The following is a 25,264-nucleotide window of genomic DNA, read 5'->3' on the forward strand; positions in this document are numbered from 1 at the left end:
AAAACCAGGCTTCAGAACAAGAGAAAATCTGTTGAAATGTGTTTAAAGTGTTTGACGGGTTTTGGTCGGTTCTGGTTGGCAAGTCCTTCATCTCAGAAATCTTCTTCCAGGAACACCCCGGGAAGGAAAAGCGTGACCTGTGGGGGTTAAAATAATCAGTAAGGAAGCCACTGATGTAAAATTTAATATTTGTTGTATAAATGTATCAAATTACTGTTGTAAAATTGTTTGTTTGGGTTTATAACAATGTCAGCATTTGATCAAATAAGAGTTTTTTTGTGACTGTCGATGTATTCATTTAAATATAAATTACTTTGTCAAAATCTGGACACATTAACTTCTTTTAATTTTAAACATTTTCTAGTGTTTTTTTTCTTTGAGGAATTAGATAATGAGTTAACTGTATTTGATACAAAACAATACATAAAAACATGTTTACAATAAAATGTGTGATTTTTTTTTGTTGTTTTAGTACATTTGACAAACCGTGAAAATCATGTGCTGTAAATTAATTTATGGAGAGCCTTTTATTATAATCAGTCATAAAAAAATACGAACCCCACCCCTTTTATTCCGGCTTGCTCTTGAAGAGATAAATTAATCTAAACGCTGAAATTACTTTAAAAGTTTTTCCATGAAGTTGTTTTGAACAGTAAAGAGAAGAGATCCCTTTAAATCTGTTACCTCCTCTTTTCATGCGTCCTCCACGGTTGTCTGGCCAGCGCTGCAGCTGTCTGCTGGGTCCAGGTCGAGTGTGTCTAACTGGAGCGCTGCTTGTATCTAAAAAAATATGACAAAACAATCAAATTCAACAGGAGAGAAGTCATATTTACCATCACAGCCAGAAAGAGGCCAGAGCTTTAGGAAGAAAAAATACCAGCAGAACTAGAAGACGGCTCCTGGCTGGTGGAGGGAAGGCTGGCCTTGTCAGATGGTTGACTTGGCTCCTCAGTGTCTCCCTGTGACACCACAGGATCCACTGGTACTTCAGCACTGGGCCTGAAGCAAAGAAATCAACACGCATTTATAAAATCTAATATTACCCAACAAACCTCAATAAAAATCACCTTTTAAACTCAAAAAGTTTCCAGCTGTTAGAATAAGACGCGATTCAAAGAATAACAGTGGAAAGAAATAGTTAAAAAGGATGCAACATTAGTTTGCAGGAAATACTGTAGACTAAGTTTTGCAGAAGTCTGAATTTAATTATTGAGGGGGAGGTGTGTGGGGGGGGTGCAGGAATAATCACCTGTCAGTGTCTGGTTCCAGGAAGAGGTCTCTCTCCTCTCCTGAGCTGGCTGTTCCTGGTACAACTAGGCCTGGTGTGGACGTGCTCACCATGGGAACCGACTGGGAGGCGAGCTCCGATGTGTCGGACTGTGCAGCCTCTGAGAGCAAAGTTACTACAAGATAATGTGGAAAAAAAAGAAACGCTGCTGTTTGTACAAACTGATAAAAATATATTTTTCATTTTACAAAACTGTTGATTAAAAGTGTGGGAGTAAAGACAGATGGAATTCATAACAGACTGACAGAAACCGATACCTGGGGGTGCAACTTGTAGTGGAGTGGTTGGAACGCTGCGTCCACCAGACTCTTCCTCGTGGGTTGGAAGGAACAGAGGACTTTCATACATACCAAGACCTAAACAAGGAAAAAACCTCAGGCTTATTTATTCAAGTCTTTACCAAAGTCTTAAAAGGTTTATTCTTATGTATGATTTTTTTTTGTGTATAAAACTTCTAAATGCCATGTTCTGCATTTGTAAACAAGTGATGACTGACCTCCTTGGGAAGCGAGCTGTCCCAGGTCAGAATGAGAGGACGAGCTGGTCTGTGGAAGGTCTTCTGAAGGGCCAAACCTGAAGCGAGACACACCTGCAACCTGGGGGGAACTAAAAAATAATAAAGACAAAATGAGTCATGTAACATTATAATTCTGTCACTAACCCCCAATACAAAATACTAATGAATAAGTGCTAATTTAAGTGCTACACTAAAACAAATACAGTGATCCTCACCTATCGCGGGGGCTACGTTCCAGAGACCCCGCGATTGATGAAAATCTACCAAGTAGCAGCGTTATAGTTATTTTATTATTTACATACGTTTTAAGGCTTTATAAACCCTTTCCACACTCCTACATAACTTTCCCACTCTTAGGTTTACACTTTATGCACAGCATTGAAGTCCATGTTCACCTGCTGTGTGGGCCCCACCCCAGTCTGTATAAACTGCACTGAGCCTGGGAACAGACTCCCAAATAGCATTTTCTTCAGCCATTTAGGAGCCAGTGAGACCCAGATCTTAAAGGACTGCGCTGATACTCATAGAATCTGGGGTTACAATACATAATAAATGTTCTATTTCGTATAGGCTTCGTCCTTTGAGACCGTCACTAGTAGGTTAAAGGCGAAGCAGGATGTAGTCTACGCCTCACTGGGTTCGTTCAGTACCAATCACACAGATATCTGCTTAGTCTTTGAAACAATTCATACTGAGCCTTCAAAAGCTGAAATGTCAAACCCTGCTGCTGTGAGAACAGGCAGGATGGAGAGCTCACTAAAACATTTGCATGACCACTCTGACAAAACTCTGAGGACAGAGTGAATCAAGCTGGAGACATCACACATATAAAACCAAAAGAATGAGCACGGAGAAGCCCAGGAAGCTGCTGTACAGACGTCCTGCACTGACACTCCTCTGTGCAGAACAGTGGAGGATGAGATTCAGAGGAAATGTATGCCTGTGAAACAGCCTCACACAGCCACTGTGACAGGTGCTGAGCAGACATAGGAAGTCCTTGAGACTGATCGCTGAAGTGCACAAGCAGACGCCGAGAGTGGTGTGATGCGGCCGTGCACGCAACGTAGCAAGAGTGCACGCACAAGGCCGAGATGAGAGGTGGCTTCTTCCTCCACTTGCACAAGTAGTAGTGGCGTACAGTATATACCACAAAATCTGGTTATATTGCAAAAACTCCGCAATACATAATTAGATTATTTTTTTTAAACTACGATACAGTGAAGACGCAATAAGTGAACAGTGATATAACGAGGGACGACCGTAGTGTAAAATGTAAAAAGTAGAATTTACTTTTGTGTTCAGTCAAACTTACAGCACAATAAACCAATAAACTATTAAATAAAATGTAGGAGATTGGCATTTTACAACTTTTCTGTTTTTTTTTGTTTTTTTTAATTTACCCTTTATTTATCCAGGTAGTCTCATTGAGCCATGAGAACTCATTTTCAGGAGAGACCTGTTTTAGGGAGCAGATGAAGCATGAAGTTTTGAAGCATTATCAGTATTGTTTCAACATATATATATATATATATATATATATATATATATACACATATTATTATTATTTTTTTTCCACCCAGATCTTATTATTTTTTTTATCTAAACGTCATTACCCAGGAGACTTACTGAACGGCCTGATCAAAACCATCAGAACGAGGAGGTACCAGAGTGGGAGTGCTGGGAACCATCCTGTCATCATCTTCAAAGAAGTGTTGCTGCAGAGAAACAGGACAGAAAAACTAACAGTCTCAATTACATAAAAAAAACACAATTACCCTAAAATCGTGTCGTTAAAATGACGTACAGCACTGCTCGAAACTCCAGGCGTGAGTCTGCCCACTGATTGGCGCCGAACAGGGATACGCTAGAAAAGAAGAAGAAAAAAAGAGTGGTCATTCGAAAGTCAAACAAATGAATGACAGGTGAACTGACAAAAAAATAAAAATAAAAGTATTGACATACATGAACCTGCGCAGGAGGACCCAGTTCTGATGTGGGAGCGGAGTGGATGTTCAGTCGGGGCGGCAGCTGATGAATAGGTCTCCGTGGTGACTGGGGCATTCGGGTACCAGAGCTTGTGATCGGTTGTTCTGCCAAGAAGGCCTCCATTGTACTCCCTTCAACTAAAATGATAATGAAATGTTTGGATATATAAAGATACAACTGATTCGAATTAAAAGGGCCAAATTTAAACTGCAGATTAAAAAACAGCAAAGTAAATATAATTTCAATCAGCAAAAGCATGTTTAAAAGAAAATACAAATGTAAAATAAAAGTAAGTTCTGTCACAGTGTTATAAAAAAAAAAGAAGCATTTGCATTATTTTTAAAAGAAAATAAGTAAGATAAGACAGCGTTGCAAAGTCATTTGACTCTGGATATAATAAAACTTGAAACATTTGTTATATTAATAGTTAAAAATGGCTTGTTTTGACCGGTTCTTTCCGTCAGACAACATTTTACATATTTTCCAGTCATTAGGATAGTTCAGACAATTACTGCAATGGAACGACAGTTTGTGAATGTATGCAGAGTCTGAGGTGGATCAACAGAGTACAAGTTTTCAACACGGTTTCCTGGATCTTACAGCTGGGTGTCTGGGAATCTGCAGGCCTCTGGGTGGAGTCAGACGCCCCTAAACTCTCCTCTGTCTCAGTGCCCGGGTCTGTTACATCAGCTCCCTGGGAATGGGAAGTAGAAAGAAAATTATTAAAGAAAGAAAAATGACTGGAAAAGGAAAATAAATTTGATGAACTTGTCAGAGTTACCAGAACATACTGGCAGAGAACGCAGAGATTGATTCATTTTATCCCATCAATGAACAAAGACACCCTTTAGAAAAAAACAAACCCCTGATTTTCTGGGTAAAAATCACTGACCAGATCCATAGAACACCAAACCTCTGACTTTATCCAAAACCTAAATTACATTTTGCTTCGTTATTACACTTTGGTTCTTATACTGAATTGCTAGTGTAGCTTCTCAGTCATCCAAGCTATGACAATCCTAAGCAGTTAGATTGACGGCATCTGGACAACTTCTGTTGTTTATTTAAGACGTCTCACCTCTCATCCAAAAGGCTTCTTTAATCCTGATTGTTGCCAAAAGTGATTATAAAAATCACGATGATTGGCCCGCAGAGGTCACACGAGCTGCTGATCCAGCCCGCCATCATGCGAGTCGTTTTGGCCATCGTCATTTGTTTATAAGAGGTTTATTGATGCCTCAATCTGGACATTAACCTCAACACTAGCAGACTACAGCCAAAAACTATTAAATGTCACTTTTTAAAGAGACTGACTCAGGTTTAACATATGCAAGGAGTAAAAGGTAAATGACTAAAGTAAACATGAGCAGAAGCTACATGCAGACAGTAAATTATGACAGACGGGTCAAACAGAAGTGACAGTGTGGAACAAGTGAGTGTGAGGGAGATTTAAAGTGTTGAAAATGAAGCTGTGTGAATGAAGTAACCGTCTGATCTAACCTCTGCGTCGTCTGCTTCATAAGCCTCGTTGCCTTCTCCACTCTCCTCATTACTGTCTTCGCCTTCCTCCCCCATATCCCCATCATCTTCCTCCTCATCTTCATCTTCCTCCTCCTCCTCCTCTTCTTCATCTTCCTCTTCCTCCTCCTCTGCATATTCCTATGATAAGCATAGTGTCAAAATACCAATGACAGGTATCCAGGGCATTTTAAAAATACTTAAAAAATGATTAATGCAAACTCTCTACCTGATCTTCTTCCTCTTCCTCCTCCTCTTCTTCGTCTTCACTCTCACTGTCAGTCAGTATGACAATAACTTCATGCTGCAGTGGGTCAGGTGTTTCACTTTGAGTTGGTGTAACTCCAATTTCCACTGAGATAGACAGAGAGGCTGCGGCTTCTTCTGATTCCTCCAGGTTTGAAAACTCTTCTGTCTGCAGAGCAAAACATCGAGCAAACGTACAGCATGCACATCAAACACATGGGTAACGGACAGTTGTAGCACCAAACTCTCCATCTCTATATCAAAACTTATGTTAAAGCATAGTGAAGATGATAAATTTTTTTTACCATTAAGCCAAAAAAAAAAAAAAAAAAAACCCTCCAAAAGTAAAACCAACTCCTCTTTCCTCTTAAGTACTGCATTTTTTGCCGTATAAGTCACACCTTTCTGCATGAATTTGCAAGTCCTGCAACTTATACACCGAAGCGACTAATATACATTTCCCCCATATTTATAATTTTTGGCTGAGATCCGACGATTTCATTCATTCTGACATAGAAATATTGAACACTACCATTTGCAGCCACTAGAGGGCACTTGAGCAATATGGCAAGCCAAGTGTCTCATTAATAGGTAAAAGTGGCTATTAATGAGACACTTGGCTTGCCATACAAGCCACTTTCATCTCGCTCTGGAACTCCTGGAGCAAGCGTCCAATCAGCTGCATTTCGCCGTGCCACCCAGGCGAAATGCAGCTGATTTGAGCAATATAGTGCATTTATTAAGGAAAAGTTCAACGGAGACACATCTTTACTATAATGTCAAGCAAACAAATATCTCCTCTGTGCGTCTCGGGGAGTGACAAAAAAAGTTTTTTTTTTGTAAAAAATAGTATTTGGTTAATGAAGTCAAGAAAGACACTGTTTTATATAAAGCAAGTATTTCTTTATGATACTGAAGTCAAGAAATACTACTTTATTTTTTTTAATAAAAAGTATTTACATTTAATGAAGTCAGACTATTTAATTGTTTTATTAAAACAAGTATTTATGTTTAATCAAGTCCAGAAAGACCGTTTATTTTTTAATATGTATTTTTTTTCCTGAAATAGTTTTTAAGTTCAACTTTATATGTCTGGAGATACATTGTTGATGTTACCATTAAAATGCACTTTCAATAAAGTAAGTAATGACATACTCAATGTAATTTTTATATTGAGGTGGCGGAGGGTTGTTGTTAGCAGCTGCTGAAAGTAACTAATAAAGTAACTTGTAATCTAACTTAGTTACTTTCCAAATCAAATAATCAGTAACTTAACTACGTTACTTTTTTCAAGGACTAATCAGTAACTTACAGTAACTAAGTTACTTTTTCAATGCAACTATGCCATCACTGAGCATAACAAACGCGACACATCATCGGTGACGCATAATAGATGCGACTTAGACAGCGAAGCGACTTATTCGTTTTTTTTTCACTTTATTAGACATTTTTGGACTGATGTGACTTATACGGCGGTGCGACGTGTACAACGGCAAGTACGGTAGTAATTACAAGGGGAATTTTTTTACATTCGTTTTTTTGAATAGGCTAAAATACTTTATTTTAAGATAATAAAAATAAATGCATAGGAATAGAGTTTTCACAGTAATAACATAACTTTTTGAACAAGTTTCTTAAAAAAAAATAACAACAGAGAAATGTACTTATGTTAGTGTATGACTGACCTGGCTCACTTCAGCACCATCTTGATTATCCGTTGGCACCACACCCCCAGCCTCAGCACTCTCCTCAGCCAGCATCTCCTCCTAAAGAGACCATATGATTATCAAGCTTTCCAACAGTTTTAATAACACATACTAAACATTAATTTGTGGTTAGTTTTCAATGTTACTTCCTCTCTCCTCCTTACCTCTGGACCCACTCTCTGGATGATGCGCAGCTTTTTGGGTATGGGTGCCCTGGAAGTGTCTTCCTGAGATGCTTCGGTGTCCGTGACTACAGTGCTGCTTTCCTCCTCTTCACGAGGCCTCTTGGACAAAGCAGAGGTTCCAGGTGTCGCTGAAACTAGAATTAGGTAATGGTAAACCTTTATATATATATATATTTATATATATTTATATTGAATAAATATACAGCCCAAGTAAACAAACAAAACAAGCAGTGTGAGTAGTGATTTCAGAATCTACTTTTTAATCTGTAGCATCCTCAACACAACACTTACATTTCCAGAATTTTAAACCAGATCCTCATTCATCAATCTAATGGATGTAAAATTCTAAAAATACTTTTTATTTTTGATCCACTAAGTTTCTTGTCCTTTATAAATACCACATTTCTTAAAAACAATTTTCTCTTGTAGTATAAAAAGCCATCATATTATATACACAACTCACAATAATCTCAGATTTTAAAAAGGGAATTTCTCACCAGTGCCAAACACAGACGAGGTGGAGAACGTTGAAGGCCACTCCACCTGAGAACTGGGTGTTGCTTCAATCACTACAGGTGGTGGCTCCTGATTGGCTGGTTCTGGGTGGGTCATGCTCTGCTGCTGTGTTGGCTGAACAAAAGCCGTAGCCTGCGTCTGTATCTGCTGAACGGTCAGCATGGAGCTAGCTAAAGTGGTCTGGACATTAGGGCTGGCAGAGCGCACAGAGCCGCTGGCGCTGCCGTACACGGTCACATGCTCCACCGGTGGGCCCTCAGTTGACTGCATGGCTGTTGAAGAATTAAATTAGCGGAAAACGTTTATGGTATTTCTGAAACTTATGTCTTTTAGCAATAACTTTAACTAGCTCTCTAGTCTGAAGGACGGTAAAAGTCTAAAGTACACGTACCCTCTTGTGTCTCCACCTGTGTCGTCGGCATGACGGTGGCAGTTGGTGTTGGCGTGGGCACAGGAGCTGGGGTGATCATGGGCCTGATGCTTGCTCGTGGAGTGGGTTTGTTAGCCGGGTTGTTGGGCTGTTTGCTCGATGTAGCGACTACGGGTGTTGGCTTAATGTTGGCGGTTGGAGGCTCAGAAGTGCAGGCACTGTCAATAAGAATGAACAGGCTCATTTATTTTTTATTTTTTACTGGACTCAAGTAAATTTCAAAGACATCGCAAGAGATAACATATGACACCAAAACGTGTCAGTCAAGATGATTAGTCTAAAATGTCAATCATAGTCATTTAAGAACTTGCTGCCAGTATTGTGACTGAGCTACCGTAGACTCTGTGTATTTCTTCAAAGCTGAAAAATAAACTCTATAAAGGCATAAATATTTCTAAAATCAATTGCATGCATAAACTTGATAACTTAACTCTGAAATGTAGTAAACAACTTTTGTTTTTGCTTTTTAAAATTACTTTTTAATTAATATTTTAGCAAAAGATAAACATCTATATAAGCATGCTTATTAGCCATGTAGCATAATTAGTTTACACTGAACACAACTGCAAAGGCTGAAGTAAAAACAGCAGGGATTAAAAGTTCACGTATATTCAAACACCAATACTAATCTATCATATTAAACATATACAAATGTAGTGGTAATATTTGATTGATACCCAGTTGCTTCATAAATTCAGGTTACCTCTAGTTTACATCAATATCACATTGCACAACAATATTATCACAATTTATACTAAAAAGTCTTCAGTTTTATTAAACCGTACCTGCCCCTGTCTGCAGCAGAGGTCGTCTTCAAACTGATCTGTCTCTGTTCTGTGCCCCTCTGCTGCTCTTGGATCTAAAACAGGGACAGAGATTTGTGATGGTCAAGTCAAGACATGGACTTCACAAAACCTGCAACACGCTTAAAGACACCTGAACAGTTTAAACTGCAAATAAGTTTGTCAAAATTATGAATAAGTTGCCAACATTTCTCCACCAAAACAAAACTAACAAAAAATTTTACCATTTGTGCCACCTTTTTCTTATTTAAAGAACAACTTATTCAATTTAAAAGCACTCACTGTCTGTACAAATATACATAAGTAAACCATTTTGTTTTTGCACTTTATTTCATGTGAATATGAGAGAAATTAAAATGGCTCACGCAAACTTTGTAGAAGTTGCTCACCTTGCTAGGACCTGCCTCAGGTGTCTCATCTCTCTGATCCTGTCTCTCCTGTTGAGCTCGTAGGTCTCTGAGCCCTCGCTCTTGTTTACTAAGAAGGCTCTCATATTGAGACTTGAGAGCACCCATTCGCATCTCCAGTTCATCCCGCTGCTGCTTCAGTTCTTCATTTTCCCTCTGCAGCTGGTCTTTGGAGCCTGGACATAAATAAATCAGGGTTGAGATTCCAATAAATATGCAAGCTACACTATACCAGCAATATAAAGAGGGGATTCATTAATTTATGTTTTTACGGAGAAAGTCAAAATTATTTGTATAGTACAATTAAAACAGGAACTGCTACCAAAGTGCTTAAACAAGACATTTGACAGCTCCTTTAGTCTTAATGGGTTGTAATATATTGCAATAAGAGAAAATCCTCTCACCTGTGAGGAGGCTGATTTTCTGCTTGGCATTAAGAAGAGCCTTCCTGGTCTTCTCCTCCTTCTCAGCCATCTGTTGTTTCAGAGTGCCCTCCTGAGATGCCTTATCCTGCAGCTCCTGCCTCAACCTCGTCAGCTCCGTTTGTAACCTGGAAGACTGTTCCTGAGTATTGCGTGCTTCAGCCTCTCTCTCCATGACCACCTGCAGAAAACACATTGCATTGTCTACATTCTGAGCAGTTCCAAACACACTTCTAAAGCTATCAAACTGACCTGATAACACAAACAGAATTTCACTGCTGGGAAATAAATCATAAAATGCATAGCCCACTACTGTGACTTTTCACCTTGTTGATGTTCTCAAGCTGTCCTTCCAGTTCTTTGTTCTTGGTTTCAGCCTGACTCAGAGAATCTTTAACACTCTGCAGTTCTTGAACCGAAGCTTGACGTGCCTCCTCGTCTTGGGATGGACCTGCTGCCGTCTCTGCCACCAGCTGAATGATGTACAAAATAAAAAATTTCCTTCATGTTGGAACGAAATGTGCAATAGAAGTTCACATTTTTATTAGAAGGCTTAAATTAAAGCCAACAGGAAAACCATTACCGTGTCATGTTTCACTTTAAGCTCATCATACTGAGTCTTGTAGCGTCGTCCAATCTTCTTAACCTGGTTGATAGTTCGCAACTTCTCTTGGAGTTCTTGGTTCTTAGTTTCCAGTTCCTTCTTAATCATCATCCTCTCCTCATTAATCTTACTCAAACTGTCACGTGCATTCTGCAATTGGCCCTGCAAGGATGCTGTGCTGGTTTTTGTCCTAAAGAGAAACAAAACCTTCAACAAAACTGCAAGCAAGAACAAATTTTAATGATTCAATCAAACGCCATAAAGAACTGTAATCTCTCACCTGGTCAACTCCACATTAAGTTTAGTGTTCTCCTCAATGAGCTGCTGGATGCGTTTGAGATGTACCTCTTTCTCAGATAACAGACGCTTGAACTCATCAGGATCTGAATCCTTTTGCTGACTCACCAAATGCTGTTAGAGCATAAAGAAAACATGTCCGTGCATTACCGTAATTATTAGAGAAAGGATTCAGATTTTTGTTTTACAGACAAAAACATTTATAGTTTAACTTCTAGTCTCTAAACTGACCTGCGTTCGAGCCTTCCAGCGCTTCACTTCCTCTTCCAGTATAGTCTTCTCGGCCTGCATCATGCCACTTCTCTCACTCAGCTCAAAGTTAGCCTCCTTAAGTGGCAAAATGTCCGACTCAAGCTTTTGCACCTGAAACAAACAAGTAAACGCCCTTAGTTGAGTAACGGAAAATTAAAGACAAAATTTATCATAAAAAATTAAACAAACTGGAAAAACTACAACATATTCTATAAAATGAGCCAGAAACCTTAGCTTGACTTTGCTGCAGCTCCTGTGCAATTTTCTCTTTCTCTTCTCTCAGCATCTTGTTGGTCTCCACTAAGATGTTCATGGTTTCAGTCTTTTTCATTAGTTCATCATGCTGAGCCAGGGTCTTTGCAGTCACCTGAGATGTATACAGTTATATCGCTTGCCATATATTTTAGGATTACAAATTGCTAGCAGGTTAGACTAGATTTTGTCCACTTATTTTGTGTATTTATTAATGAATAAAATGTTTTCTGCTTAAATAAATGTGTTTTACACAAGACCAAAAAGTCAAACACGCCTTTATTAACTGTGTTAACTTTAGATTAACAAATAAAACAAACCTGCATTCGCTCCCTTGCAGCAGCCAAACTGTCCTGCACCTCTTTGAGCTCTTGCTCTAAGTGCTCCACTCTCAAACGGTGACGTAAACCTTCTCCTTGGGCCACCTCAAAACGAGATTCTGCAATCTCCTTTTCCCGACGAACAAACCTATGATGGAAGACAGAAATCAAAAATTATATATATAAAAAATAAAAAGACAGGCCTAGACAAAAGCTTTTATCAACAGAAAAGTTGTAGTTTCAAACTTCATCTGTTTTGTTTAAAATTTGTTACTGATATGGGTAATTGGGTAAATAAAGCAGAGGTTAATGAAGTTACCTGAGAATCTCAAGAAGCTGGTCTTCGGATTTTCCCTCTTCAGTCAAAGACACGTTCAGTGAACTCTCACTGGAAGCCCGCTGCAGAGTGTCAGCCAGTTTGCTGCTCATTGTCTGAACCTGTTCATGCAGGAGTGAGTTCTGTCTCTGTAACTCTTCATGGCGGCTTTCCATCTTTGCCATCTCCTCCTGTAACATAAAGATAAAGCAATGAGAAAATTTGTTTTAATGGAAATTAATTAAATGTAAAAAAAAATCCAATTAAGTTTAAAGCTTTAAAAAATGTATTTGTTTAAGCTTGCTATGACTTTATAACTCATTGTGAAAATGCCTTTTGTAATGTCTAATTATAAAAATACAACATATAAAACCAACCTTGAGGATCTTTTCCTGTTCTTCCCAGGAGACTCTGGCTTCCAGGAGCTCAGCGGTGACCCGCTGGACTTTCTCCTCCAGCTGATGTCTGAACTCGACAGCCTGTAGAGCCCGAGCCTTGGCATCCTGCAGAGCCTCCACATCAGCTGCGTGCAGAATCATCTCTCGCTCATATTTATCCTGGGCCTCAGCTGCCAGCTTAGCCTTGGAAATACGAAACAAGATTTGTACATCATGCCATCAAATAATGAGCGGGCCTGCACCTACCTGGTCATTTACAAATATAAATATACATTTGGTCTCCACTTTAAGTATCTGATCAGCAAAGAAATTTTTAAAAGCAAAACTGTCCATTGTGTCCATTTTTTTTAAAACAGAAATATTGCAGCCACATAAAATGATTCAGTTATGCCTTTTGAAAATAAACAACAAAAAACAAACAAACAAAAATTTAGGATTTGGGGGGGGAAGTGCCCACTGTATGTGCTATGCCAAATAATAATAATAATACTAATAATAATAATAATAATAATAATACAATTCTCTTAGGTTTTACTTTATCTGCATACCTGTTCTTGGCTGTCTTCTAAAGCCTGTTGCTTCTGAGTTTCAGCTACAGCCAGCTGCTGCAGCGCCATCTGGTGATCTGCATTGGCACTGCTGACATTTCTCTTCAGGACGTTAATCTGACAGACACCGAACAAATTTTATTAAATAAATAATGGGAATCGATGTCAAACAGTTCACATTTCTTGGTGAATTTTATCAAAAATTGCAGGCCCATAAAGCATGACTTGATACCTGCTCCTCCAGAGAGGTCACAGCTCTCTTCTTCTCCTCCTCAAGGTTTTGTTTTTCTTTCTCCGTTTCCAGGATCTTCTCCTCCAGCCTGCGATGCTTCTCTCCAGCTTCCTTCATACGAGTTTCCATGGATGAGCAGGCTTGCACGGTTACCTGGTCATTTAAAAATATAAATTTAAACTTAGTCTCCAACTCAAGTATCTGATCAACAATAGTTTTAAAAACAAAACTGAAAATGATAAAAATATGCCTTTTACTGTTTAGATACTTTATTAACACTCCATGTTTTAAATAACTGGATGCGTGATTAAAATTCCTTATATCAATTACTTTCATGAAATACCTAAAACATAATTTTTAATTTATCTCCTACTTGACTTTTAGTGTTTTATACTACATCTGTGTTTTGGTATATAATTAAAATGTATGTTAAAAATTCATACATCTCGTTTAACAACAACTAACAAAAATATGCTAAAAACCTTTTTTCCCAGTCTAACAATTTTATTTGTGTTTATACCAACCATAAAATCACTTAACAGTTTTTTTCCACGTTCAATTGTTTTATTTGTTGATAAATGTTTATGATCCGAGGGACCCATAAAGAGTTTGTGGGTTGTGTTCAAGCGGTTTCCTGACCTGTTTTTCTGTCTCCAGCGACTCCTCCAGGCTTTGAGCCATGGCTCTGTACTGCTCCATGCTAAAGGTCATGGCCTTAAGGCTCTCTGCCAGCTCCTCTGCCCGGGTTTCAGCCAGCTGCAGGCGGCCTTGGAGCTCCTCTCTGTCTTGATCTGAACCCCGCAGACCTGTAACAGGGTTTAACATTTGTGATTTTAAATGGAAACATGCAGTCTGGACTAATGAACACACCATTTCATTGTAAAAGTCCTTTGAAAAAGCATGGTTTACACATTTTATTGAGCCATTTGACCAAACCTAATTTCACATAAAAAATGGAGACCACTGCATTTAAGCCAAACTAAACACCCATGCGTGAATTCCTCACACAATTAAAGAACCTCAAGACAACCACTGACTAGACAATACAAGCTAAATTAATTTATCTATTTAGGCCAACCTCTGATGATGGGTGTAGATGGGGAGCCCAGGGCGTGACGCGGTTCATTGCTGCCCTGCTGCATCTTGAAGGTGTTGAGCTCTAACTCAGCAGCATTAAGTTGGTCTTTGGTTTTCTGATTTAATGCAACTTGTGTCTCTAACTGCCTCTTTACTTCCATTAACTGGATCTGTGCAAAATAAGAAAATACAGTTAATGTTATATTTGTAAATCCTTCTACAGGGTCGTGCCATTTCAGATCCATTTCTGTCAACTTTTTACCAAAACGAGACTGCTTTAAGACCAGTCTCTTAAAAAAAACAAAAAAACTATTAATCCATCAAAAATTAATACATTTCAATATGACACTCACTTCCTGGTTCCTGCTGAACAGGTGGCGCTGTTCCACTTCCTGTTCAAGCCTCTTCTGTAGCTGGGAAATCTGCTGTTCCTGCTTTTCTAGCTGGCTGTTGAGACGCTGACGTATTTCATTCTCTGAACGCTCAAGAGTGGACTGAACAACAAAAGAAGTTAACATTTTGAGCTTTGTTTGGAAGTGTGCCTGTGGTCCAAAAGTCACTCTTACATTACCTGAATAGACTGGAGATTGGTCAGCAGCACGTTCTGGCTCTGCTGTTGACTCAGGACTGTCTCCTTCTCCTGGTTCAGTCTGGATTCAATCAGCTTCAGCATGTCTCTCTCCTTGCAAAGTTTCTCAGCAACACCCTAAAAAGTAAAGTGAAATAGTGTTAGTATTTTTTCAGGCACTGGTATTTAAATATCTAACACTAGTGCAATTCACCCTAGTAGGTGTTAAGCACTCAGAAGCATAGCAATGAATGATCTAAGGCTAACCAACCTCAGTCAGGGTGAGTTTCTCCTTGGCAGCTTTAAGTTCCTCATTCAGAGTAAGAACAGTCTGCTCCAGTTTCTGCGTGGCAGCAGACATCTTCTGTTCTTTATCTCTAAGTGAGGCAATCTCCTTCCTGTATCCCTCGACATTGTCCTGCAGCATCTCATACCTGTACATGCAAGTACAGAAGCCAGCTTTAGGAGGGCCAAAATACTTCTATAAACCAACTACCAAGTGTTGAACATTAAATATAACATCACTTGACATTAAAAGTACAGTAAGTTTTTGTTATTCACAAATTTACCTCTTTGAGGCAAATTCTAGCTGGGTGGATATCTTGGCATTCTGTGAGTGGAGATCAGACAGCTGCTCCTGGAGCTTCTCGTTTTGTTTGGTCATTGCCTTTTCACTCTCCGAACGCTCGCTCTTATATGTGGAGAACACTTCCTGCAACTACACATGAAATCAGACATTTTTATGTACTTTCTTATCACTTATGTTTCTCCTGTTTGAGTAATATTTGTGAGGACAAAAAACAATATTTGATATGCTTTACTTTGATCCTTGCAATGGTGGGCGTTCATCTCGTCCGTGAATTTTGTCGGGGGGGGGGGGGGACGGACGGAGACACGTCCTAAGCTAAGCAGCGCGCTGTTTAAACTAACAGTTTTAGACGGGCTTGGGGGACACAGAGACAGCCGTGCTGTTTGCACCAACAGTTTTACAGTTTTAGAGCAGGGCGTGTGAGGAGAGAGACAGAGACATATCTCAGCCGCGCGCTGTCTGAACCGACAGTTTTGTTTTGTTGTTGTTTTGTTTGTTTTGGGGGGGTGGAGACAGACACACATCTGAGCCATGCGCTGTTTGTACCTACAGTTTTCAAGTGGTGGGGGTGCGTTCAGCGTGAGGGTTCAGCATGAGGGAAGAGGCTGCCTTTAGCTTTTTAGCTAGCACACCTGCATTGCCAGCTGCTAGTTTAACGTTACGTCAGTGCCGACAGGTGGTTTGGGGTGGGGGGGTTCGGTAGACGGGGCGCTCGGTTCTGTTGAAGGGGCGACCCACTTGTATAATGGTAGGGGAAACACTGCAATAACAGGAGACTGGTAAAAGTGAAACATTATTTTCCAGTGGCCTAAACTTTCAGAGATTTTTTCCCCTGTGCTCTGAACTAGAAGACTATTTCATAAAACTACTTCCCCAAATTAATTGTGTTTTGGTGGATTTTTTTTTCGTCCCTTTCACAGTGAAATTATTTTTAACTAGATGATTTCACAAGAAATTGGTTAAATATTCTTCATGACACAAAAGTGTATCTGATTGAAAATCTACTTTTAGCGAAGTACAATGATATCTGGTGGTAAAATGAGCAACAACGTAAACTAGTCATTTAGATGGGTTGTTCTATAACTGGATTGGTAACGCACAAGAAGTGCTAAAATACTATTTAAGACTATTTTAACACATGCCTGAGGTATATATTGTATATATATATATGTCCCACCACGTTCTCTCAGATCAGCAGACCAGTTGCTCCTCACAGTCCCAGGAACCCGCCTCAAGCGCAGAGGTGACAGGGCCTTCTCTGTAGCAGGCCCAAGACTTTGGAATGAGTTACCTCTGCTCGTTAGACAGGTCCCCTCCCTCACAGTTTTTAAATCTCGCTTAAAAACACACTTTTATTCCCTGGCTTTCTGCACTGTGTGATCTGTGCCGAGTCTGTGTGCATCACACTGTGTTGGTCATGTTGCGGTTGTTGTTGTTATCCATTATTGTTTCTGTTGGTTTCTACTTTTTGGTGTCCTGTTATGGAATCTGTTGCTATGTGCTTGTTCTGTTTGTCCCTGTACAGCACTTTAAACAGTGACAAAGCACACCAAAGTGCTATATAAATAAATTGGTATGGTATATTAGATCACTTTACTGGGTGGATGCAAACTAACACAACACAGTCACATCGTCATTACTTTGAGGTTTTGACTGCAAGTATTAAACAGAAACATCTACAATTTGAACTGGCAAATTTGTGTCACCTGTCGCAAAGCTGCTTTGGCCTCAAGAGCTTCAGCAGACTCTGCAGCCATGGAGACGAGTGCCGTCGGTGTCCCTGCGGTGGGAGTGGTTGCTGATAAACGTCGAGGAGTAGATGTCAGAGATGACTCCTCAGGTGGTGTTCCTTAAGGTGAAGCAACCATTCAGATATAAATGTAAAAAAAAAACATTAAATTAATATTTGGGCATTGGAAAAATGCCCATCACTTAATTTCACTTTTTTCTGCGTTACCTTGTTGAGGGAATGCAACTCCAGTTGCCTGAGCCAGCAGCACACGATACATGTCCCTCTGCCTCACAATAGACTCAGTCATCTTTATCTGCTGGTTGCGTTGCTCCTTCAGAGACTCCAGCTCAGTCTGAGCTTTCTCCAAACTCTGCTCCAGTTCCATACGCCTGAGAAAGTACATTGAGATAAGCCCAGCGGCCAGAATTGTGCGTAAAATTTACAATAAAAATCATTTTTAGAACTTTTGTCCTGTAATTGTCAAATAATAAATGTGTTGGCTGTAAAATATATTTCTTTGTGGAGAGGGTAATCAGAATAATAATTATGAATACACAACTTGAACAGACCTATTGCCAGTGGACTCAAGCTCCTCTTTCTCTTGGGCATCACCGAGTTCCCTGAGAGCCACCAGAAGACGCTGGTTTTGCTTCTGAAGCTCTTCCAAACTGCGGAAGGTCACCAAGTGTTGGCTGATCACATCTGATGTGCTACTGACGTCAACTGAGCTCACTTCTTCATGAAGCACGTGGTTTCCACGAGCTTCTTCCAGCTCGATCAGCAGCACACGAACCTAGCAGAAACAGCACACGAGCAGAGGATGACATAAACGATTTCCGTTTGACCGAGACAACTTATTTTAGTTTGAAGCAACCAGATCTCGAGGTTTTCAAGGTTGTCTGGTGAACAACCAAGTAAAATAGACACAAATTAATGATCTCCATCCACGCGACAGATATGTCATCTATAAAAATAAAAAAGAGGGGAAAAAACATGTTTTCAACCATCCCGATTTGGGCGAGACAGTCCCAGATTTTGCCCACCCTGTCCCACCTTGAGGTGGTGCGGGACACTCAAATGTCCCACATTTAACAAGAGCTGTCTGGGCTCACCTATTCATGTCATGTCTGTGTGGGAGGAGGGGTACGGGGGTCGTTTCACTGGCTTCCTACAACGGCAGGAGTCAGGTTGCCATAATAAACATTTACTGACAAAGCACTGACAAAGTGCAAATTCTCAGCTTTCAGAAACTCTTTTACTGATAGCAGAAACTTTTGCAGTTACAGTATTGCAAAGCCAGCTTGTACAAAAAATATAAAAACGTAATAACAAAAAAAAAAACATTTTGTTGTTGACATTCAGATATGGCTTTTAATTGATTCAGCCATCAATCATCATTTACTAGGTTAAAAATATTTGCTTATCAGATTAAATATTGCTACATGTGTGTGTTTGTTTTGGTGGATAATTTAAATGTCTATTGATTTACAGTAAAAGTAAATAATCTAATCTTTAGTTGCTGTGGACATCATTACTGGACAAATGGTGAACTCATGATTTGTAGACACAGATATGGTGTTTGTATGGAAGCTTGAATTTTTTATTTGTTTGTGCACTTGTTCTATTTTAGCAACCTACTGCAGAAGATATTTTGTAATCAAAAGGTACAAAAAAAACAAACAACAGAGAATGAGTGAATGGTTGTTTGTCTCGTTTGTCTCTATGTGTCTGTGATGGACTTGCGACATGTCCAGGGTGTACCCCGCCTCTCGCACAGTGATGGCTGGACATGGGCACCAGTGACCCCGTGACCAGAAAAGGAAGAAGCAGGTAAAAGATAATGGATGGATGAATAAACAAAAACATGTTAATGTATTCTGTGTTATACAGACATGTCCACCTGGCACGCACAACTAAACTTCTGGTCTTCAAAGTAAACATCGCCAGTCTGTTTGTGTCTCTCACAGTGAAACAGGCTGTAAGTGCTGCTTTAGTTCTTATATTAAAAAATATTAACGCTAAGGGCACTGCACAGGAAAAAAATTGTAAATATCGGTAGTAAGCTTTGTATATAGTGCAATACTTATAAAATTACTTTTTAGATTTTTTTCTTTCTTTGTTGTAAAGGTTGTTGACAACCAAAAATGTTGTCAAACAAGATTCTGTCAAGAGCTTGTCTGCTGGTCAACCTGGATAATTTCCTTGTCTACCCAGCTATGCCTGTTAATAGTTTCTTCCTTTTCCATAATGGTAAGAGATGGACTATAAACCCACCTGCTGAGCTAAATCACCCAGCTGAAGATCAGACCTCTGGTTGTCCCTTTCCAGGAGAGAAGCACGCTTGTTGGCTTCATCAGCCTCGTTCTGCAGACGGTGCACCTCCTGCAATAAATGCATTTAAATTAAATGCTTACATAACCGAGTGCAGACATAGACATTATCTTATGGAGCCAACTACACAATCTGCTATTGTCCTTCACTGCAAGTAAATAAAATTAGTAGTTTTCCCTCCATAGTAAAAAACAAAATAAAACCATGCATAGTAACATAGTACATTAAAAATTAAGACTTAAATCTATGTAATAAACCGACCTCAAACTATAAAAGAAAAAAATAAATGTAGAATTTTTTTTATTACACGTCTGCACTACACACCTTAACAGCCAGCTCCAATTTGGCAGAGAGACTGGCCACAGACTTTTGCATGCGCTCATGTTCATCCCTCTGCCGTTTGAGCATTGGGGCTTTAGCTTCTACTTCCTGCACAATGTCATCTAGATACTTGTTGACTCGTTTATTCTCCAGACGCTCCAACTGCAGCTGCTCCTGGCTCTCCAGATATGCTGTGTACAACTGAAAACATGCTTTGCGTTAAAAGAGGAGGGAAAGTGTCTCAGTGCTCTTTGAGCACAATTGATGAGCACAGACAAAATATTTATAGCTGATAGAAAAGTAAACAATTTCAGGATTTTACTACTTGTTCAAATAAAGTCTAGTATTTGAATGCTGAAACAGAGGTTTGCATACCTCAGTCAGCTTCATGCCAGGTTTGATTTTGGACACAGCTGCTGCTGTTGGAGACATTGTTGTTATTTGCTCCTCAGTCAGTACAGCAGAACCAACAGAACCTGGTTTTAGAAATCAAATGGGACAATCATAAATCAATCAGCTATCCCAGCAACATTTGGAGCAAGCTTTTGCCAGAAAAGAAATTGACTAGAAATGTAAAGTAATTTAAAAAGTAACCAAAATAATGAATTCAAAACGACTAACTTCTATGTTTAGAACTTGAGAGCAGTTCATTGGCGTTGTCCAGCTCCTTCTCAAGACTCTGAATCCTGTCCTTTAATTCACCGGCATTTTTATCAGATGCACTAGTCATTTCCTGCAGCTTCTCTTCAAGAACCTTGTTAGCTGGAAGGAAGAAAATGAGATTTTAGAATGGTAGCTCATGCTCTTAAAGATTACTGTGCATGTGGTGTTACTGCACCTTCTCCAGCATCTTTCAGAAGCTTATGCAGTTCCTCCACTGCTCGACTCAGCTCCTCGCTCTTTGACTCGGAATCTGCTGCTGCTTCCTGTAAGAAAACATGAAACTTTACCACGATAATTTCAGCCAAGCAAAAAACAGAAAAAAGTGTCATAATAGCAAATTTTCTATAATAACAATAAAAAAAAACACTTCATGGTTTAAGGTGAAATTAATGTAAACAGAGTTAATGTACTAGTGGAACAACACAACACTTGAAATAAATTATTAAACATTTGTCCCTACCTTGTATAAATTGGAAAGCTTAATGTTGGCATTCAGTTCATTTCTAAACTTGTCCTCTATTGTAGTCTGTTGCTCCTTTGCCTGAAAAGAAAAGGGGATGGGGGGGGACAACATGGTCATTCACATTATTAACAATTTTCCTAAAGTGCTTTTTCATTTACTAAATTGAAGATTTTGTTGCATAATATTTAGACAAAAGTAATAACTAAAGCATCCTAAAACTTAAAAATTGTCTATACGTACTTCTTTTAATTTGCTGATCATGTCCTCATTTTGTTTCTGGTGGTGTTCATTTGAAGTCTTCAGACTCGCCACTTGATCTTGGAGGTTTTTTAACTGAAAGAGAGAGAAAGAGTAAGAGAAAAAGTGTGTGAGAGAGAGAAAGACAACATTAGATGAAAGAAAATCTAAAATTAAATATCTTTGAAGCATCTCAACACGTACAACAACTTCCAGATAACAAATGAGCAGAAAGAGACTACAGAAGTAGGGGTGCACCGATTGCAGTTTTCTGGCCGATCACCGATTTCTAAAAAGTCTGACCTGCCGATTCCGATTTTGGCCGATACAGATTTTGTTTTATAAGCGACACTGTCAGGTGTTATAAGGTCACAATGCACCTTCAAATTTCCAATATTATTTTGTTGAAAAACATACCCTTGAACAATATCCTAGAAACAATACAAACTTGTTTTAACTGGCCATGAGGTAGTGCTCTGAAATATAAATAAAGTTCAGACAATTGTTGTTAAAACAAAAAATAAAAAGGGAAAATCAGCCGATTTCCGATTTCCCAAAATTAAGGAAATTGGGGCCAATAAATCGGTCCATCCGTCCAGAGGACCCGACTCATCCTTGTTAGATTCATCTACCTGGGTTATTGAGCATGCATCAGGACATCCTGGCTATTAAGTATAGTACAGGGTATAACGAGCAGATTATATAAGCTTTTTACGTTACTGGAAAATGTTAAAAAAACTTACCTCATCTTCTTTATTCTCCAGGGTGCATTTTAGCTCCAGGATTTCATTACCCTTCTCCCGGGACAAAGACAGCAGTTCTTCCGTCTTGGCCTTCAGCTCGTCTTTTAGCCAAGATATTTGGTCATGTAACAGCTCCTTTTCTTGCTCCATTCGCTTCTCTTTGTACTGGAGATGTAAAAACAAATTTCAATCAGTACTTTACTTAGGACATCAAATCCAAATCAGAGGGGCAGACATTCTAATAAAAGCAGGCACATAACTTACTTTTATGCTTACTTCCGCTGCTTCAACTTCATCCAACTTCATCTGCAGAGCAATCTTAGAAGTATTGACTTCCACCAACTTATCATTGAGTTGCCTCAAGTCATCTGGCAAAGAAATTAAGAATATTAATGACATATTCAATATTTAAGTGCATTACAAAAATATTTAAAAAGTGTAAATACATCTATTTGTACCATTTAAATGCTCTACTTCCAGAGATCTCCTATCCAGTGTTCGAATAAGTTCTCGCTTTTCTGCCTCCAGGTCTTCTTTGGCTTTTGAGAGCAAAGTCTAAACAAATAACAGTTGTTATATAGGTCAAGAGAACAATTTATGAATTATACCTAAACATTTAACAGCAACTTAACTACCATAAATGTTTGTCTATACATGGAATGCTAATAATTGTATGACCACTTTTCCAATAATGAGCTGCCTTCCCAATAGCAGGGGGCTATTTCGCTGCTTACTCAAGTGTCCTGCATAGCCTACACTGACTGATGAAAAAAAAAATCCTTCCTGCTTTTACTATTGCTGAATGTAGTATACACCTGATTTCATTCTAGTCAAGTCTTACAGATTTTCCACGACTAAAAAAAGTCATGGATAAAAAAAAAAAAAGTCCCAAGTCTCAGAGTTGGCCTGTAAGCAAATGCTAAGGTCACCCACTCCTCCCCTCACTGCTCCAGTGCTCACATGAGCCCGATATGTAAAGAAGCAAAGCTCTCCCAGGGATGGAGGAAAAGAAAGGTAGTTTATTGATGAGCAGACCACGTTCATCTGAAAGTAATGTTGTTCTGCAACAAATAAATCATTACTTTTCTTTTCTTTGACTGTACCGGTGTCTTGTTCTCCTTCCTCTACAAAACTGATTGACTGCTACTGATTATGATTTCACAACTATTCACATGCCTGTGATGCTGGTAAGACATTTTCATCAGTGATCGGTGTTTAAACAGTCTGCATTCACCAACATTTTTGCCAAACAGTACATCTATGTGCAATGTTTATGTAGGAAAATCACTCCAGCCTCCTACTCTGAGCCATTAGCATCCTATTCAAAAGTTAGAGAAGGTTGTAATGAGTACAACCTCCAAAACAGCTGTCCAGTAAGGATACAGACAAATAACATCTTGGTGCTTGTGATCACAGTGTATAGTTTGCACAGATGCAATCAAATTCCAATTTTATTAATATTCTGGGGGTTATTAGACCAAGAGAAGACCTAAAAGGTGTTGCTGCTGTTGTTAAAATACAGTTGTCATTAGGGATTGTTACCAGTCTTGACGTGATGGGAGATTTTCTCAGCAAAATAGTGGAAAAGTAACAAGATAAACAGTGGCAGGCCACATTTATAAATGGTGTTTAATTTCATTTGGTGATTAATTGTAGCATTAAAAACTTTGTCTTTTGTGAGCAGACAACTACTGAGAAACCTTTGGAAAGAACCTGAACTACTTCATAAAGAAAGAGTTGAAATAACTCATTTCAAGGACAGGATCTGGTCTTCTGATGTAATTATGCCATGAGGTCAGGCCATTGTACATACAACAACACCCATTACTGATATGATGTATGCCTTTCCCCATCACTTAAATGCACAGTGGTGCTTGAAAGTTTGTGAACCCTTTGTAAAAAAAATATATATTTCTGCATATATATGATCTAATATTTCACACAAATCCTAAATAGAACCCAGTTAAACAAATGAGACAAAAATATCATGATATAAAATGTGTGGGGTTTGACATTGTGGTTCGGGTTGCACTAAAGTTGGTAGAAGAGCGAGATACTTCAGGTGGATAATAATAGGAGGCTGCCTTCAGACAATCCCCATGAAGCAGCAAGTCAGCTCGAGAAAACTTCGAGCCATTCGGCCACTGGTCTTTCATTCTGTATCTATTTTACATAAGGGGCAGCTTTATAATGGATCATTTGCTTAAATTACATCAGAAATGTATTATTTTAAAGAAATCATTTTTTGGTGATCGAAAGTGACCTTTAGTGTTACTTTACCTGCTCTGTTGATAACTTTTCTCGAGCATTTTCACACTCCACATTTCTGTCACGGACACTTTTAAGTTCCTCGCCTGCAATAAAGATTGATTATTACAACTCGGTTAACCGCGGCCAAGCTAATAATGTAAATAAAACGGTAACATCGTGCTGACACATACTGAGCTTGTCGAACTCCTTCTTGAGTTTAAGATGTTCTTCAGTTTGGGTCAAAAGCTCTGTCTGACTCAGAGCAAGCTGTTTAGCTTTTTCAAAAAACTGTTGTTCTGTATGATAAAAATAAACAAGACAACAAATGAACAAAATGTTACTGATACTAATTAAAGTTCCCTCAATTAAATTAAAACTGGGTTAGCTCGTGGCGTTAGCATACACTAGCTCCAGTTAGCTCCACCTACAAAAACAACAAACTTACCACTGTCAACCCGATACTGTTCATGCTGCGCTTTCGATGAATGGATTTCATGCTGAAGATCAGAAATAATCTTTTCTAGTTTGCTTTGAATTGTTTTAGGTAGCTTAGATAGCTCGGAAGCCTCCAACTCCTGCAACAGGAGTGCCGCCATTTTCACATCAACATGAGCATGCGCAGTTGAGCTTTCTCTTCTTCTTTTGATGTTTACTCAAACTGTCATTTATGCGTTTCACTGCCACCTATGGAAATGATCAACATCCCGACATTTTTCAGCGCATATCGCAGCAAAAAAAAAATAAAATAAAAAATAAGATATATAAACATTTCAATAAGCATTGGAGTAAAATAAGTCATAAATCAGGGCTTTTAATTTAAATATAATGCATCAACAGGATATTTATTAAACAAAAAGTTGAACATTTCTTGTGTTTATACTATATTATTTATGAAATAGTACGAGGTAACTTTAAGCTCAAGCAATAGGCTTTTCTTATGACCTCCAAAATAATTGCAATAGCATAGCATAAATAGATTAAAACCATTCACATAAAGGATATTGTGATTAATATATAGATGTTTACCTTTTGCCTATTTAACAAACA

At 38.9% G+C, this 25,264-nt stretch overlaps 1 protein-coding gene across 1 annotated transcript; it reads right to left on the bottom strand.

Moving 5' to 3' along the window:
* Window positions 1–8: 8 nt before the first annotated feature.
* tprb (translocated promoter region b, nuclear basket protein) lies at window positions 9–24,831 on the bottom strand. The gene is made up of 51 exons (XM_037697993.1): window positions 24,663–24,831; window positions 24,409–24,513; window positions 24,248–24,321; window positions 22,426–22,522; window positions 22,232–22,335; window positions 21,968–22,132; window positions 21,228–21,320; window positions 20,985–21,065; window positions 20,700–20,787; window positions 20,483–20,623; window positions 20,237–20,337; window positions 19,865–20,062; window positions 19,484–19,591; window positions 17,779–18,002; window positions 17,435–17,598; window positions 17,184–17,326; window positions 15,458–15,606; window positions 15,160–15,322; window positions 14,892–15,026; window positions 14,674–14,814; window positions 14,322–14,490; window positions 13,883–14,049; window positions 13,244–13,396; window positions 13,012–13,128; window positions 12,443–12,646; window positions 12,069–12,256; window positions 11,750–11,897; window positions 11,407–11,544; window positions 11,157–11,288; window positions 10,909–11,039; window positions 10,608–10,818; window positions 10,351–10,497; window positions 10,007–10,205; window positions 9,585–9,778; window positions 9,178–9,251; window positions 8,354–8,550; window positions 7,944–8,234; window positions 7,426–7,580; window positions 7,241–7,321; window positions 5,539–5,724; window positions 5,292–5,450; window positions 4,392–4,485; window positions 3,768–3,928; window positions 3,610–3,669; window positions 3,432–3,520; window positions 1,785–1,894; window positions 1,546–1,644; window positions 1,250–1,403; window positions 878–999; window positions 685–780; window positions 9–137 (listed from the first exon to the last, which is right to left on the bottom strand). Exons 1-51 carry the CDS (start codon window positions 24,811–24,813, stop codon window positions 88–90), a joined length of 7,101 nt encoding a protein of 2,366 aa, XP_037553921.1. The 5' UTR covers window positions 24,814–24,831; the 3' UTR covers window positions 9–87.
* Between the last annotated feature and the right edge of the window lie 433 nt (window positions 24,832–25,264).

Source organism: Nematolebias whitei, chromosome 3 (genome assembly GCF_014905685.2).
Source record: "Nematolebias whitei isolate Nwh7 chromosome 3, NemWhi1, whole genome shotgun sequence".
Taxonomy (NCBI): Eukaryota; Metazoa; Chordata; class Actinopteri; order Cyprinodontiformes; family Rivulidae; genus Nematolebias; species Nematolebias whitei.

Coding starts and splice junctions, on each gene's coding strand:
- tprb (XM_037697993.1), bottom strand. CDS start 24,813: ATGGCGGCACTCCTGTTGCAGGAGTTGGAGGCTTCCGAGCTATCTAAG. Junction 17,327..17,434: donor AGTTGCATTCCCTCAACAAG/GTAACGCAGAAA, acceptor CTTCACCTTAAG/GAACACCACCTGAGGAGTCA. Junction 11,040..11,156: donor GCTGGAAGGCTCGAACGCAG/GTCAGTTTAGAG, acceptor ATGCTCTAACAG/CATTTGGTGAGTCAGCAAAA.